The sequence below is a fragment of the Chenopodium quinoa genome, unplaced genomic scaffold, assembly GCF_001683475.1.
Source record: "Chenopodium quinoa cultivar QQ74 unplaced genomic scaffold, ASM168347v1, whole genome shotgun sequence".
NCBI lineage: Eukaryota > Viridiplantae > Streptophyta > Magnoliopsida > Caryophyllales > Amaranthaceae > Chenopodium > Chenopodium quinoa.
In genome coordinates, this window is record NW_018744620.1 from 564,765 (window position 1) to 579,807 (window position 15,043).

At 29.9% G+C, this 15,043-nt stretch overlaps 2 protein-coding genes and 2 long non-coding RNA genes across 5 annotated transcripts; 1 reads left to right on the forward strand and 3 right to left on the reverse strand.

Annotated features, from left to right (window-relative positions):
- Positions 1-710: 710 nt before the first annotated feature.
- LOC110700198 (protein FAR1-RELATED SEQUENCE 7-like) lies at positions 711-4,791 on the forward strand. Its single transcript, XM_021877704.1, has 8 exons — positions 711-810; positions 1,335-2,442; positions 2,686-3,437; positions 3,479-3,612; positions 3,766-3,855; positions 3,931-4,014; positions 4,134-4,199; positions 4,286-4,791. Exons 1-8 carry the CDS (start codon positions 711-713, stop codon positions 4,766-4,768), a joined length of 2,817 nt encoding a protein of 938 aa, XP_021733396.1. The 3' UTR covers positions 4,769-4,791.
- Positions 4,792-7,796: 3,005 nt separating this feature from the next.
- On the reverse strand, positions 7,797-8,880 carry LOC110700135. Of its 2 annotated transcripts, XR_002507136.1 has the most exons (4): positions 8,653-8,880; positions 8,381-8,557; positions 7,918-8,290; positions 7,797-7,835 (listed from the first exon to the last, which is right to left on the reverse strand). XR_002507136.1 is itself a non-coding variant. In XM_021877625.1 (3 exons), the coding sequence occupies exons 1-3, from the start codon at positions 8,653-8,655 to the stop codon at positions 8,096-8,098; spliced, it is 375 nt and encodes a 124-aa protein (XP_021733317.1). In that variant the 5' UTR covers positions 8,656-8,880; the 3' UTR covers positions 7,803-8,095. The 2 variants fall into 2 exon arrangements, 1 of the variants encoding a protein (XP_021733317.1); XM_021877625.1 differs by having other exon boundaries at positions 7,803-8,290.
- A 2,223-nt stretch (positions 8,881-11,103) lies between these two features.
- Positions 11,104-11,645, reverse strand: LOC110700185. The gene is made up of 4 exons (XR_002507165.1): positions 11,623-11,645; positions 11,382-11,462; positions 11,220-11,296; positions 11,104-11,142 (listed from the first exon to the last, which is right to left on the reverse strand). It is a non-coding gene; the product is annotated as an uncharacterized LOC110700185 (long non-coding RNA).
- A 1,391-nt stretch (positions 11,646-13,036) lies between these two features.
- On the reverse strand, positions 13,037-13,898 carry LOC110700186. The gene is made up of 2 exons (XR_002507166.1): positions 13,175-13,898; positions 13,037-13,083 (listed from the first exon to the last, which is right to left on the reverse strand). It is a non-coding gene; the product is annotated as an uncharacterized LOC110700186 (long non-coding RNA).
- Between the last annotated feature and the right edge of the window lie 1,145 nt (positions 13,899-15,043).

A 15,043-nucleotide genomic window follows, 5' to 3' on the forward strand; every position in this document is an offset into this window, starting at 1 on the left:
AGAAAACAAAGAAATAATATTAAAACTTAGTAATAATAACAAAAGTTGATAAGAAAAAGAAAAGAAAACAAAAGCAAAAACTAAAACTAAACTAAGATCCCCCTCCTACGTACTACTACTCCCTTATAAAGAAAGTAAAAATTTATTCCCACTCAACTTCTAACCCCACTAAAAACTATCCTGTAGCTAAAAATCAATCCTTGAAAGCGTGTAAACAAGGCTTAATATCAGCCTATTAACCGCCTCACAAACTAAACCTATTGGGCCTCTTGTGCAACATGGTTTAACCGAAATAAAGCAGTAGCAACACTCAACGGATCAGGCAAATGGGCTGCCTGATCGGGCCCAACTGAAGGAAATGCCTGGCTCCTTTCTCTTTATGAAAATTTTACCCTACACCCTAGTGTAGGGTGTGTTCCCTACACCCCCCTATGCTACGTCGTTTTGTAGCTGGTATTGAGTTCTCATGTGCAGCTTCTTTCCTTTTGCGATTCTTTCCTTTTTTTTTTTTCCTTTTTTTCTTTTCTTCCTCTTTTTTCCTTTTTTCTTTGTTTCTTATTATTCAATTTATGTATATATATGATTTTAAACCCTATTTTTTCTCTCTCTTCAATTGATCAACCTCCATTTTTGATCTACATTTTTCTCTCGCTAATTCATCTTCTTCATTTGATTTTTTAAACGAACTTGTTAATTGTTACCGATCATCAATGGCGAATTCTGCATCTGGAGATTGCGTTGATTTTGATCGTGATTGCGAGCGTGTGTTTCCTTCTGGAGTTCGTTTGGTTGATTCGTTTGTGCAACAATGTGAGTAATTGTGATCATAATTTTGCAATTTTTAATTATCTCTAATTTGTTCTGTTATAATGCTCTGTTAATTTGAACTTAATTGATGTATTATTATTCACTTTCGATTTTTGAATTTACTACTTTGATTACATTATGATGAACGTTTTTGGATTGTTATACTTTGTATGAACATTTTGTTGCTTCATTTGTTGTTTCATTTGTTGTTTTCTCTGTGTTTTAGAATTGTGTGTTTTTGTCGTATATTTTGTAGATTATACTTTCAATTAATCGTTTACGTTTTCTTATTCATACTTACTAATGTGTTTATGTTCAGTCTTAAAGTCATTTTTGATCATTTATTTTTACATTTTTATATCGATATTATGTGTAGTGGTAAATAATGAAAATATTGTTCAAAATATTATGTGCTGAAATTCTTTTTGCAATTGATCATGTGTTGTTTTGATATTGAACATTTTACTTATTTGTTATTGTTCATTCATGAAACTCTTTATGATCATTTATAATTGTATATTGTGCAGTGGAAAAAAAAGATGATATTATGTATTTAGAAGCAGAACAGTCTGAATTAAAGGATAAAGAATTTAAATCTGAAGATGAATCTTTCGAAGCGTATAATGAATATGCTTTTAGGAAAGGTTTTGGAATTCGAATTGGGAAGAGTAAGAGAAGAAGAGATTATTCTTTTTTGATGAAAAGATTTGTTTGTTGTAATGAGGGATTCAAAGATAATAAGTGTAAGAATAAAAGGATTTATGAGAAGTTGGATCATCGAACTGGTTGTTTAGCTTTTGTGCAGTTTCATATTGATCATTTAGGGGTCTATACATGTACAAGACATGAAATGGTTCATAATCATGCTATGATTCCTCCTAAAAAAAGGCATTTGATAAGGTCTCAAAGAGATGTGAATAAAGAGCAGCTTCTTTTCATTTCAACAATGAAATTGAGTGGAGTCAAAGTTACTGATTCTTTGAGGGTTCTAAAGAAGGAGGTTGGGGGATCTCCTAATCTTTTTTTTACTGCTTCTGATGCTTATAATGCATTGTCATCTGAAAAAGCTGCCCAAATTGAAGGATGTGATAGTAACCAATTGATTAAATATTTTGCCAAGAGACATGTGGATGAGGCAGATTTTTATTATGATTTTGAACAAGATGATAGTGGTGCTTTAGTTAGTTTTTTTTGGCGTGATGGTAGGATGATGAGAGATTATCATTACTTTGGAGATTTGTTGGTTTTTGATACAACTTATAGAACTAATAAATATGGAATGATATGTGCTCCATTTGTTGGGATGAACCATCATGGTAACAATTTCATGTTTGGTATGGGTTTTATTCTTAATGAGCGCACCGAGTCTTTTGATTGGTTGTTTGATACATTTTTGCACTCAATGGGGAGGAAAAGTCCCATTACAATTATGACTGATCAAGCACAAGCGATTGCAGCGGGTATAAGAAACATTTTTCCTTCAACTGTTCATCATCGTTTATGTGTATGGCATCTTGAACAAAATTCTAAGAAACACATTGGAGCATTGAGAGCTTTGGAAGGCTTTACAGATTTGTTTGGATATCTTTTGAAGTATTGTGAAACTCCTGCTGAATTTGAATATTTCTGGAAAAGGTAAATTATTGTTTTTTGTATTTATTTTTATTTTTATTATGTGATATATTTGATTATTATGTGATATATATATGAACATTTAGTGTTTTACATATGATCATACAATTTACTTTGTTATGTATGTTATCATAATATTATTAGTGTCCATATTGTTTATGATCATTATTCTTTATACAAATGTACATATTTTAATTTATATTTTGTACATTTTTAAATTAATATATGATCAATTCTGTTATACAGGATGTGTGATAAATACAAATGTGAAAATGATGATTGGTTATGTGATTTGTATAAAATAAAGGAAATGTGGTGTCCTGCTTATTCTAAGAAGTATTGGTCTGGTGGTATATTGTCTTCTCAACGTAGTGAAACTACTAATAAGTCAGTTTCACAACGTCTTAATAAGACTCAAGGTTTATGTGATTTTTATCATGTTTTTCTTGATGTCATTTCTGAGTGGAGAAGTAAGGAAGGTGCAAGAGATTATAATACTCTGAGGGGTAATAGGCACCTAGCTTTTGCTAATATTGGTATATTAGTTCATGCAAGATCATTGTACACTATTCAAGCTTATGTGCTTTTTGAAGAGGAGTTCATTAGGGGGACAGCTTATGATCATGTTGATAATGGTTTGCGTTTTCCAGAATATTCATATCTTCTTTGGAGGCCTGGGAAGGATATAATTAAGCATGAAGTTGTTTTTAATAAGGAAACACATGCAATTTGTTGCACATGCATGTACTTTAGTGAGACTGGTTTACTTTGTTCTCATTCTCTTCGAGTATATCATTTGCATTGTGTGCGTAATATTCCACAAGAGTATATAATGAAACGATGGACAAAGGCTGCCATGTGTAGTCATGGTATTGAAGAACCTAATTTGAGGACAAATGTTGTGGCTACTAGTGTTTGGAGGTCACAAACAATCAGAAAGTTTGTTAAGTTGATAACAAGTTGTCAGAATTCTTTGAATGCAAGGGCAGAGGTTGAGTGTTATTTTAATCTGTTAAAAGAAAAGGTTGAGAGTGTACAGGTGTAATTGACTTTAGTGAACCTGTTAAAGAGGTTGAAATTGTTGATCTTGAGATCAAGAATCCTCCAAAAGCTAGGCCTAAAGGTGAGAGGAATGTAAGGCCTAAGAGTACCTTGGAGAAGCAGTGTAACAAGGCAAAGGGTAATTTCAAGAGGAAAAAGTCTCTGTACACTCCTTACAAAAGGGGTATAGGGCAACGGAAGTTGTACAGGTATATGATCATTTCATATTTTCAAATTGATCATTTCAGTTTTCGTAAATGATCATTTATGTTTTTTTTTAAATAGGAACTTGATGAGAATGGTTGTGCTGTTACTTATGCTAATTCTATTAGTGATCCCATTGAATTGATTGTTTTAAGCAATAAACGGGCTCAGGTAAATTCAAATGTGCCAAAAAAAACATTTTATTTATATTTTATTAATATTGATTTTTATAATTTAAAAATATAGGTCGGCTTAAAATCAGCTGTTGTAGAAGAAATTCCTTCTAGTTCTAAGGAATCAAATCATAGTATTTCCAATGATTTTGATCAGGTATGTTTGTTTGTTATTGATTATAAATTTATTTTATTTTTTGGCATTTATGATCTATATTATAATTTTTTTTTATTTAATTTTTTATTTTTTATATTTTTTTTTTGGTTTTTTTGTAGGCTACTGGTGAAAGCTCTCTTTCATCTATCATATCTATTGATGTTGATATTTCATCTATTGCTAAGGTTTTTTTTTTCCATATTTGTTTGTATAAGTGTTTGTAAATGATCATATACTAGTTTATTAATGATCAATTTAATTTTTTTTAAAGGCGAAGGATTTAAATCTTGAAGGTGTTTCTGCTGTTCAAGCTCGTTCTAATGTTGGTGCAAATAAAGGTGCTTCTGGTGTTAAAACTTACTCTCAAATTAATCCAAGAGTTCCAATTCATACTAGTGCGTCAACAAAATCTCCTATTGTTATTCAACCTACTGTTCCTAGGAATGTTCAAAATCAAACTCAGAATTGTTCAAACACCAATCCAGAAATGATCATATCCAACTCCAGGAATGTTCAATCAACAAATGTTCAAGTTATTTCTCCTACGGTTCAAATAAATGATCAAGGATTTCGTGTTCAGAATGTTCAAGTTACTCCTCCCACAGTTCAAAGAAATGATCAAGGTGCTCGTGTTCCAATTCTTCAATCAAGAAATGTTCAATTAGGTTCTAAAAAGATTTCTTCTAAGTATGATAGGTTGTTAGCCTTTTTTGATACAAGTGTAGCTAAACGTTTGGCTAATAAAGATAAATAATTAGTATTCCAGAACTTTATAAACATTAGACTTTTTTGTAATGTTGATTTAATTACTATTTTGTAATTTTGAATTTTCGATCTATTATGTAAAAGACATAAATATTATATTTTATATAGTACTATTTTTAGTATATTTGAACTTTATATTAGAATTTTATATGTTTTTAAAATAACATATAAAATTCTAATATTTAGTCATTAGAATTTTATATGTTTTAAAATTCTACATTTATCAGTGATTATTTAGTCATTTGTATATGAACAAAAGTAAGAATCAACATCCAATTTATAAAACTTATAAAAAACTTTCATTCAAAGATTAAAATGAAATATCAATTACAATAATATTAAAATAAAATATAAAAAACTTTCATTCAAAGATTAAAATGAAATATCAATTACAGTAATATTAAAATAAAATCCATAAGTCTATTTCTTAAAAAAAAAATAGTCATATATAAGAAATGAACATATACATAGTTGTAAATGAACATTTGAAACTACAAAGTTGCAAATTTTCTAGCTTTCCTTCTATTTGCTCTTGATTCAGTGTTTTCTTCAAATAACATCAGTTCTGCTGTGTATTGGAGCCTTAGATTTCTAATTTGCTCCACCTGTTGAACAAAATGAATTGTCAAATTTTAATTAAACAATCTTTACTGTTTCATAAATGAATATTATATCTTAAATAATTGATCATTTATAACTCTTACATTGTTTGATTTTAAATCACAAATCCAGCTCTCATTAGGATCAGCAGTGAAGGTTTCCATATGCTTCATAATGTAAACTCCACAGTTTGTATAGTCATTGTTGCTAGGCCATTTCATCTTTTCCAAAACAACTGTGTAGTCTTCAATTCTTTTTGCATCTTGATATCCAAGGTGTTTCATGTACTCTGCCAATCCTTTTAACTGATAGAAAAAAGAGTAAAAATTGTTTAGAAGTTTGTATTGTGATGAAGACATGAACAATTAATAAAATATAATTGATCATGTAGCCAACTATAAATGAACATATTATCTCACCATCATTTTTGGTTGTTCTTCATATTTTGCTTGGACTGATACCTTTTTTGGTAGTTTTCTATTGTCAATTATATGAATTTTGTCTTCTATATGATTGACGCACAACAGAAAAAAATGTTGAGAAGTTGATACTAGGAAGAAGACCTGAACAAATTATATAATGTTATAGGACAATATATTGAATGTAATTGAACATTTGTATTAAACAAGAATTAATACCTGTTTATATCCAACAATGTTGTCAATTTTATTCAACTTCAGTTCATTGCCAATTCTTTCTATGAAGGCATTAATTCTTGTCTTCATTGATGATCCTTCTCGACAAACTCTATTTGTGCACATAATGTGCTGTTGAAATAGAAACAAACATATAGAAGTTAAATGAATTTTTAGCAATTATTTATCATAGGAAAATAGAATCAATAATATAAAAAAAGAAGAAAGACTAACAAGAAGCACTGTTGAGAAATAAATCTTGTTTCTCGGCTTTTTATGATTAAGAAACCTTGCTCATCCATCTATGACACAATTTGTCACTTCAACATCATCTCCAAGAGTTTTCATTTCATTTCTATTGATGAGATTCAAGCCATCATAGTATAAGAGTGCACTGCATTATGAACATTTAATAATATGAATGTGAACATATTTTTATAAAGATATTAAACCTTAAGTTTAATTAGTGTAAGTAATTACCTTTCATCTTTTCCACCAAGAGCAAAGTCTACTGCAATTTGGTTCATGGCTTTCTCATCTTTAAACAGATCCTTGTACTTGACCAAGTAAGGAGATCGGAAAGCAGGAGGAATTGTTTGCTTTTCGCGTTTTGGTCTTGTTGTTCAATATAAAATATTGTTAAATTAAGAAAATTATGAGGAACATAAATGAACATTTGAGTGTATATAAATAAATTTGAAATTATACCTTTCAACCTTTTCCTTTTCAGTTTTTTTCTTCTTTTCTGCAATTGACTTTTTCTTATCATCATTCCTGGTCATATTACATAACACAAATGTACATTTAGGTATATGAAAATGTTCATTATTATTTTTGAACATTTACTTAATATAAATAATGTACCTTTTTGTGACTTTTGAGGATGAAGCAACAATCTTCTTGTTTTCACTGAAAAGTCAAACAATGTCAGTACATATTAATAAAATATAAGCTTCTTATGTAACACCCTGAATCATTTTCAATTCATAAAATGAAAGATATTGATTTAACATAAACCACACATTCATATTACATATTCAACAAAATAATGTACACACATACAATAGTTTGAGAAACTCCAGTTTCAAGTTACAACACGATAGTAACATAAGTTAAATTGTTCCATCTTGATATTTTATCCTTACTAATTACATAACCCTAATAGTAAGACATGTCTTCAGGATTTTACCCCTCCACTTTTTCATCATTTTTTGTTTTTTCAAAAACATCTTCCTTGTTTTGTTTTCCACCTCCAACTGTGTTTTTTGGATCATCACTTTTTTCACCACCATCTGACCTAGGGTCAGCATCAACCACTGAACCAGATCCTGCATCTAAGAAAAAATTTAATTAGATATAATATTATTTCTTTGTAAATGAACATTTGAGTATTTATAATTGAACATTATACCTGTTCTAGGCAATCCTTCATTATCTGACCTAGTGTCAGCATCAAATTTTGAACCAATTGCTGCGTCTAACAAAAAAATACAATTAATAATGAATATTTCTTGTTTGTAAATGAACATTTTACACTTTTTAATTGAACATTATACCAGTTCTAGAAAATTCTTCAATTCTTTGTTCTGAAGCTGCTGAAGTTTTACCCACATCCTTTTCTCCAGCTGTATTATAAATCATCATTTTGGAGATACACTAAGTTAATAGTATTTACACATAATAATTAGAAATGAACATTTCTACTTAAGTTTATGTACATTATTATTAAATATATGAACATATTACCATTTGTTGAAATTATTGGTTGTTCAATTATATCACCAATTATATCACCAAGTGTTGAAGAGGTGGGCCCTGTTTCTGTTTAGGACAATTTAGACCACAAATTTAGAATTTTTCATATAAAAATTAGGATATATAGTCTCTTTTAGTTAGAATTTACCAATGGCTGGAGAAGGTGGAGTCAACCCCAAGCTGAAAGCTTTTCTGATGTCATATTCTTGTTCTTTTTCCTTTCCCTTTTTGGTTAATTTCTTCCCAGTAATTTGCTTCTCAATTGTTTGCTTTTCAGACCCTTGCATCAGATTCTTCTCAGCTTGTGCAAGTGCATTTAGGAAATCCTAACTGCCAAAGAATTCTTCATCTTGGCTTAGAATTGATGGTTCCCTAGCTGCCACCTTTCCTAAAACTTCATCAACTTTTTTCACCAAGTCATTTCCAGGGAAGAAATCCTTTGCCTTCACCAATTTTGAAGAAAGCTTTGACAGGTTTGAACAAGTTGTTTTTACCAGGGAAACAAAATCATCCATAAAAACCTATATGAATGAATATTAAAAATTATGCAGTTGAACATTTCAGATTATACAAATGAACATTTATGTTAACAAAAGTGATCATTTTATAACCTTAGGACTTTCTTCAACTTCTGCAGCAATCCTTGGTAGAATTTTCCCTCTCCCAAATCCCAATTCTAATTCAATCTTCAACCTCTCAAGAACCATGTCTCTATTCCATGCAGATATGATAGGAATTGTTCTTGGAGGCCTTTTGTCTAACCTCTGAACTCTATCAAAATAGAACAACTACAAGAAAAAAGAAAACATGGAACAGAACATAAACAATAAAAAAAAGTGCATTTATTTAAATTTAAATGAACATTTTGTATCTAAGAATATACCATCAGAAATTGAAGAGGGCCTTTGTAGAACCCCTTGCCTTGCTGCTTTCTCCAATCAACATGACATTTGATAAGTTAGTCATATACAAACTGACACCAGTTCAAATTTTTTATGTTTTCTTTGTCCATCATAGAATAAAGAAATTTGAAATGGCATTGATTGTTTGATACACATTTCATCAAGCAGTTCACAGCCACTGCTAAAAAGTTAGTAATGAAATGTTCACTTGGTGGTATGTTGTTGGTGAATTTATCATTTATGTATCCATTCACAATCTGCAAACAAAATGAACAAAACATTTATACTTTTGATCATTTAATGTATTTAAAATGAACATTTAAAACTGATCATACCTGACTCACTGATGGAGTTTTTCCTGACCATGATTTTCTCCATTTCTTCAGAAATTCTGCATACTCCTCACTAATTTTATCAGACTTTGGCTCAACAATTGGAATTTCTCCTGTAGGCAAGCCATAAACTACCCTAACATCCTCTACCTCAATTTCTATTTTTTCATTCTTTGGTAGTTCAAAACACTGGCTATTTTCTTCAAAACTTCCCAATAACCAGTTACGGAACTTTTGATCAAGTTGAGGTAAACTAATGTCAAGAAGTGATCCTAACCCTATATCAACAACTTGTTATTTTTGGGTAGGTGTCATCTTTTTTATCCATGCAATGAACTTCACATGTCCTCCTCTCTTTGAAGATTTCTCTTCCTCAAATTCATCTTCCTGAATTTCCTCAACTTCATCAGTTTCTATTGCTTGAACCATTTCAGTTTTCATTTTCTTTTTTCCCCTACCTTCAATCTTTCCTTCATCATACAGTACCATCTTTTGCTCCTCCTTTTCAACCTTTGCCTTCACTGAATTCCCTTTCTTTGCCTGTTTCTTCCTTGGCTTTACTTCTTCCTCTTCCTCCTCTTCCTCCACCTCATAATCATCCTCACTGACAGGCTCTGCTTCTGCTCTATAAACTGACTCTTCACTATCATCATCACTGTCAGTAGAACTTTCATCAGTAGGATCTAGAGAGGGTTCATCTGATGGTACTTCTTGTATTTTTTTTCTCTTTCCAACATTTCTCTTGGCAGGACTGACATCTGAAAATTAAATATATAATTTTGTTTAAGTATTGAAAATGTACAGTAAGCAAATGATAAAATGAACAAAATTGTTTTCTCAAATGATCATTCTATATATAGAAATTGAACATTTATAATATATCATTATATACCTGCTTTTCTTTTGCCAGCAACCTTAGAAGTTTTCTTCACTTCTTCTGGAGTTTTCTTTTTCCCACCTATATATTGAAATTGAACATTAATGATATACCATCATAAATGATCATTCTATACATTAAGATTGAACATTTACCCTTTTTGCCTTCGTCTGGAGGATATTCAGCAGGAGCACCTGCCATTTTTTTTATTGGAGTAGGTGCTGGAGGTGGTGCATCAGCTTCCTTTTGAATAGGAAAAGTCCTTGTAGACATTCTTCTCTTCTGTCCTATTTTTGCGGTTTCTTTAGCAGGTTCAACATCCTTCTTCAGGCTTCCCTTTTCAGATTCATCTAACAGAACATCTATTATTTTTAAAATAAATTATGTTAGTATATTTGAAAGTGTAATATTTATTGTGAAACAGAAAAGTATTATGATTACCTTGGCTCCTTGTAATTCTACCACTTGGCACAACAACAAGGCTTTTGTTTTTGTTTTTCCTTGCAACCATTTTGTATCTTGTTTTCATTTTGGTTGACTGATCACTTTTTTGTGATGATGGAGCTGTCTCCTCACTAAGTTTTGTGGAAACTTTATCATCATCTTGATCTAGAAGATAAGTTTCATCCTCAATTTGAACAAAATCAGGTGCAATTTGTGTTGCATATGAAATGATCAAATATAAAAGATTAAATAAACATTTATTTAAATTGGATGACAAATGTTTACTATATACAATATAAATGAACATTTCAGATAATGAATATGTACATTTTCCACTATTTACCTTTCGGATCTGTTGTCTTTGTAGACTCATCTTCCACTGTTTTCTCTTTAGGGATTTTCTCCTTTTCAGGCTCTTTTTTTCCCTCTTGTCCTTCTATGAAAATTTAATTAGTTAATATTTATATATTTTTTTAATCTTATTGAACATTAAATATTATGTAGATCCAATATGAACATTTTATGTAATAAAAATGTACATTTATAAATTTTTACCTTCTACATTTGTTGTCTTTTGAAAGACATCTTCCACAGTTTTGTCTTTAGGGCTTTTCTCTTTTTCAATCCCTTTTTTTCCTTCTTGTCCTTCAATTAAAATTTATTTAGTTAAAATTTAATTTTTTTAATCTTATTGAATATTTAATATTATGCTTTTCCAATATGAACATTTTTTGTAATAAAAATGTACATTTTAAAATTTTTACCTTTTTCCACAGTTTTCTCTTCTATTGGCCCTTTTTCTTTCTTTTTTGCTTCACCTTCAAAAGTAATAGTATTGTTAAAATTGATATTTATGACTATTAAACAAAAATATTCAATAAATATGATCATTTACCTTTCCTGATTTCCTTGCTTGCCTTTTCCATTCTTTTGAGATTTCTCATAATTCTGATTGTCGATTCTTTGTACTTCCTATAAATGTATGATATTGTTATATAACTTTGAAATATATTCATTAATTGATTAAATTAATTCAATTATTTAAATTTAAACATACTTTGGGTTTCTCTCTATGTCTAAATGTATTTCTTGCATCTTGTCCTTTAATGTTGTTATTCTTGCATCATCTTTGGGTTTTCTAATATTTCATTAAAAATATGTTTGGATTTACAATTTTGATTAGTAAATAAAAAAATGAACATATAACTTATATTACTATTGGCCATGAGCAAACTTTTTTGTACTGATTTTCAAATGAACATATAGTCTATCTAAATTGAACATTTAAGTTTTCTTACTTTTGGCCAAGACTATTCTTTACAGGATTGCTTTGCACTTTTGGTTGAACTTCTTCTTGCTTGCTGAAATCAATATTAAGAAATACTTTAAATAAAAAATGCACATAAATTGTACACAAAATATACTGTTATAAAAATGAATATTTGTTTATATAAAATTGATTATTAGTATACCTTTCATCCCTACTCTCTTTGTCAGTTGTGTTATGTGTAGCAGACACACTCTTAGTTGTTGCATTAGTAGCAGGAATGTTCTCACTTTGTTCACTTAAAAAAAACAGAATTATTTTATATAATATGATATTAAAGTATGAACTAATTTATACAATGAAGAAGATAATTAGTTATTTTGGTATAAAGCTTTTATACCTTATTGTTTGATTTGTCTCTGGTGGTCTTGATTTTGACATAACAAATTTCACTCGAACCTTTTTTTTCACTAAAATTTTAAGAATTACCTAATAAGTTTGGTATATATATACAATGTACAATAATTGAATGTAAAAACAATTATTTTATACATATAAACTTACTTGTTTAAAGTGTATCTTTCATAACTATTACCATATTCATTTTGTTCTATAACCTTCTTTAGAGTAATGGTTCAGATTTCCCATCTCTAAATTGAAGCAAGTGTATCACTCTAAATGGCACATCACTACATTATAAATTAATTACATGACATTAGTTTGAATGCATATCACTGAAATGATTATTATCATATTTATATATGTGCATGATGATTTAATGAAATGTATATTTGTTATTTAAATCTCAATGAATACTCAAATGAACAAATATACATATATGATCATAATTATATCTATAAATGAACATTATGAGTATCAAATATGATCATATACAATGATGTTTCAATGAAATGTACTTTTGTTCTTAAATCTCAATAAATACTCATATGAACAAATATAAATATATGATCATAAATATATCTATAAATGAACATTATGAGTATCAAATATGATCATATACAAATAACATATTAAACAAAGATAAAACCAATTTTTATCAAATACAACTAGCATATTAGACATGAACATAATATATTCTGTAAATGACTAATTACCTTGGTAGTGGAGACATTGTTAAATCCGTACCAATTGACTTGTCAATATCTTTTAAAAAGTTTCGGATCTACAATTGGATCATTTTGGCGGTTTTTTTCAATTTGTCTACTCTTGACTGAAGAGGTACATCATCATCATCGTCTCTGTTTTATTTAATAAATTGTTAATGTTTTAGTTATTTTCAGTAAAATCTTAGAACAATTACTACAATCGCAAAAAAATTTAACAAAAATTAGGTTTTACAAATAAATTCGCTCTATAATTTTCATCGCAAGAATATGAACAAATTAGGTTTTACAAAAGTTAGGGTTCATACATTTCTTCAGAAATTTTCAACAAATTACTCGTCTCTGAAGTATTCTTCTCCAAAATCATACTACAATTGCAAAAAATTGAACAAAAATTAGGTTTCACACATAAAATCGCACTATAATTGTCATCGAAAGAAAATGAACAAAATTACTTACTCTTTAGATACATTTTGCTCCGATTTTGCAGTTTCTTCTTGCATGTTCTTCTCTGTAGTGGTTTTTTGCAAAATCGCACTACAATCGCAACAAAATGAACAAAATTAAGGTTTCACACATAAAATTGCACTACAATCTCAAAAAATGAACAAAACTAACGAAATTACTTACTCTTTTTGTTGTGATTGTTTAATTTCTTCTCGAATATCAGACATTTGAAGCAATTTTGGAGTATGATTTTGTTGTGATTCGTTGGGTTTGATGAGAGAGAAACTCTAGAGAAATGAAGAAGATGGTGTTTAGAGTAAGAGAATGATTTGAAATTGATTTTTTTTTTTTTATTATGCAGTTACTGCGGTTATTGTGGGGAGTGGGTAATTATTGTGGGTTAGTGGAGGGGGTGTGGGTAGTAACTCTAAATGCTGCGTTTAGAGGGAGTGTAGGTTGGGCTACCTACACTAGGGTATAGTGTATACCAATTATTCTCTTTAACTTTTGGCTTGGACTTCTACCGCCTGATTGGACATTGGACCGCAAGATCAGGCCTGATTAGCAATGCTACGAACTGGGCCTCATGCCTTCTTTTGTTTTGGGCCATTTCTTCTTTCTTTCCTACTTGGTTAGTGACACTTGTTTGGTCCGTGATAATAATTAAACATTAAAACTTTGGACCTCTTCACTTAATCGAGCCCTTAATCATCGAACCAAATTTAATTAGCTCAATCTTGAGCTTCAAATATACGATCATAAAATACGATCTGATTCTAATATCTTTATAGTGGCTCAATAAGCTCAGGAATTATCATAATTCTGCAAATTCCTACAAAATAGTACCAACTCTACAAAAATACTAGAAAATGTATATTAGTAATAAAAATAGCTCCACAAAGCTCAAATAAGCACAAATATGACCGTGGGACGGGAATAAAATATATATAAAATAGACTTATCAAACTCCCCCAAGCCAAACCTTTGCTTGTCCCTAAGCAAAGCAATGAATAAGTAAACCAAAACTTCACCCCAAAAATAATTTAAATCAAGCACAATCAATTCAAGGCAAATCCAACAAATATGCATCAAAGTCAACCAATCAAATCCATACAACTACTCATCCTTCCTAACAATTGTCAAGTAGAGCGAACCACAAGTGTATATGGAATTCAAGACTAGTGCTCACGCACTCAACTCTCATTTATGTGGCGAGTAAAAGATGTACTCGATCGCTCTCCATCCAACCCCTTTAATGTGAACAATGCCCTCCCAAACTCACAACACTCGTGTGTTTAAGAAAACAAGCACTCAACCTATCAGTCGACTCGAAATATATCAAATCATTCTTTGCATTGATAAATAACTACTTTCACATCCATACAACTCTATGCACAAAGGTCGGAAGGTCTTCAAAGCTTGTAATGTAAGGCTTAGGTAAAGAGTAGGAAATATTTAGGAAAATGTGAGAGTAAAGCCATGCTTAAGGGAGCCAAATCCTAATTAATAAAACCAAGGTCAAAAATAAATAATGACCAACAAATCTCCAACACAACTCAACCCTACCAAAAATTCACCAAATATCCAATCCATTCATAACCAAATTTCCCAACACTTACAATTTCACTCATATATACAAAATATAACACTATAGAACTTGAGTGAACAAACAAACTTGAACTCTTTTTTCCTTTTCTGATTCTTTTAGTTTTTTTTCCCTTCTTTTGAGCAACCTTCATTCGAACACTTGAACATTGAAACAATTTTTTTTTTCATTTGCTCTTTTTTTTTCTTTTTATCTCACATTGGAAATTTTCAACTTTGAACAATAATTTTTTTCAATTTTTTTTCCAATCCACAAATACAAGAACAAATAAAAAC

Coding starts and splice junctions, on each gene's coding strand:
- LOC110700198 (XM_021877704.1), top strand. CDS start 711: ATGGCGAATTCTGCATCTGGAGATTGCGTTGATTTTGATCGTGATTGC. Junction 3,613..3,765: donor TGGAGAAGCAGTGTAACAAG/GCAAAGGGTAAT, acceptor TTTTTTAAATAG/GAACTTGATGAGAATGGTTG. Junction 3,856..3,930: donor TAAGCAATAAACGGGCTCAG/GTAAATTCAAAT, acceptor TTAAAAATATAG/GTCGGCTTAAAATCAGCTGT.
- LOC110700135 (XM_021877625.1), bottom strand. Junction 8,291..8,380: donor AAGTTGAAGAAAGTCCTAAG/GTTATAAAATGA, acceptor TCATTCATATAG/GTTTTTATGGATGATTTTGT.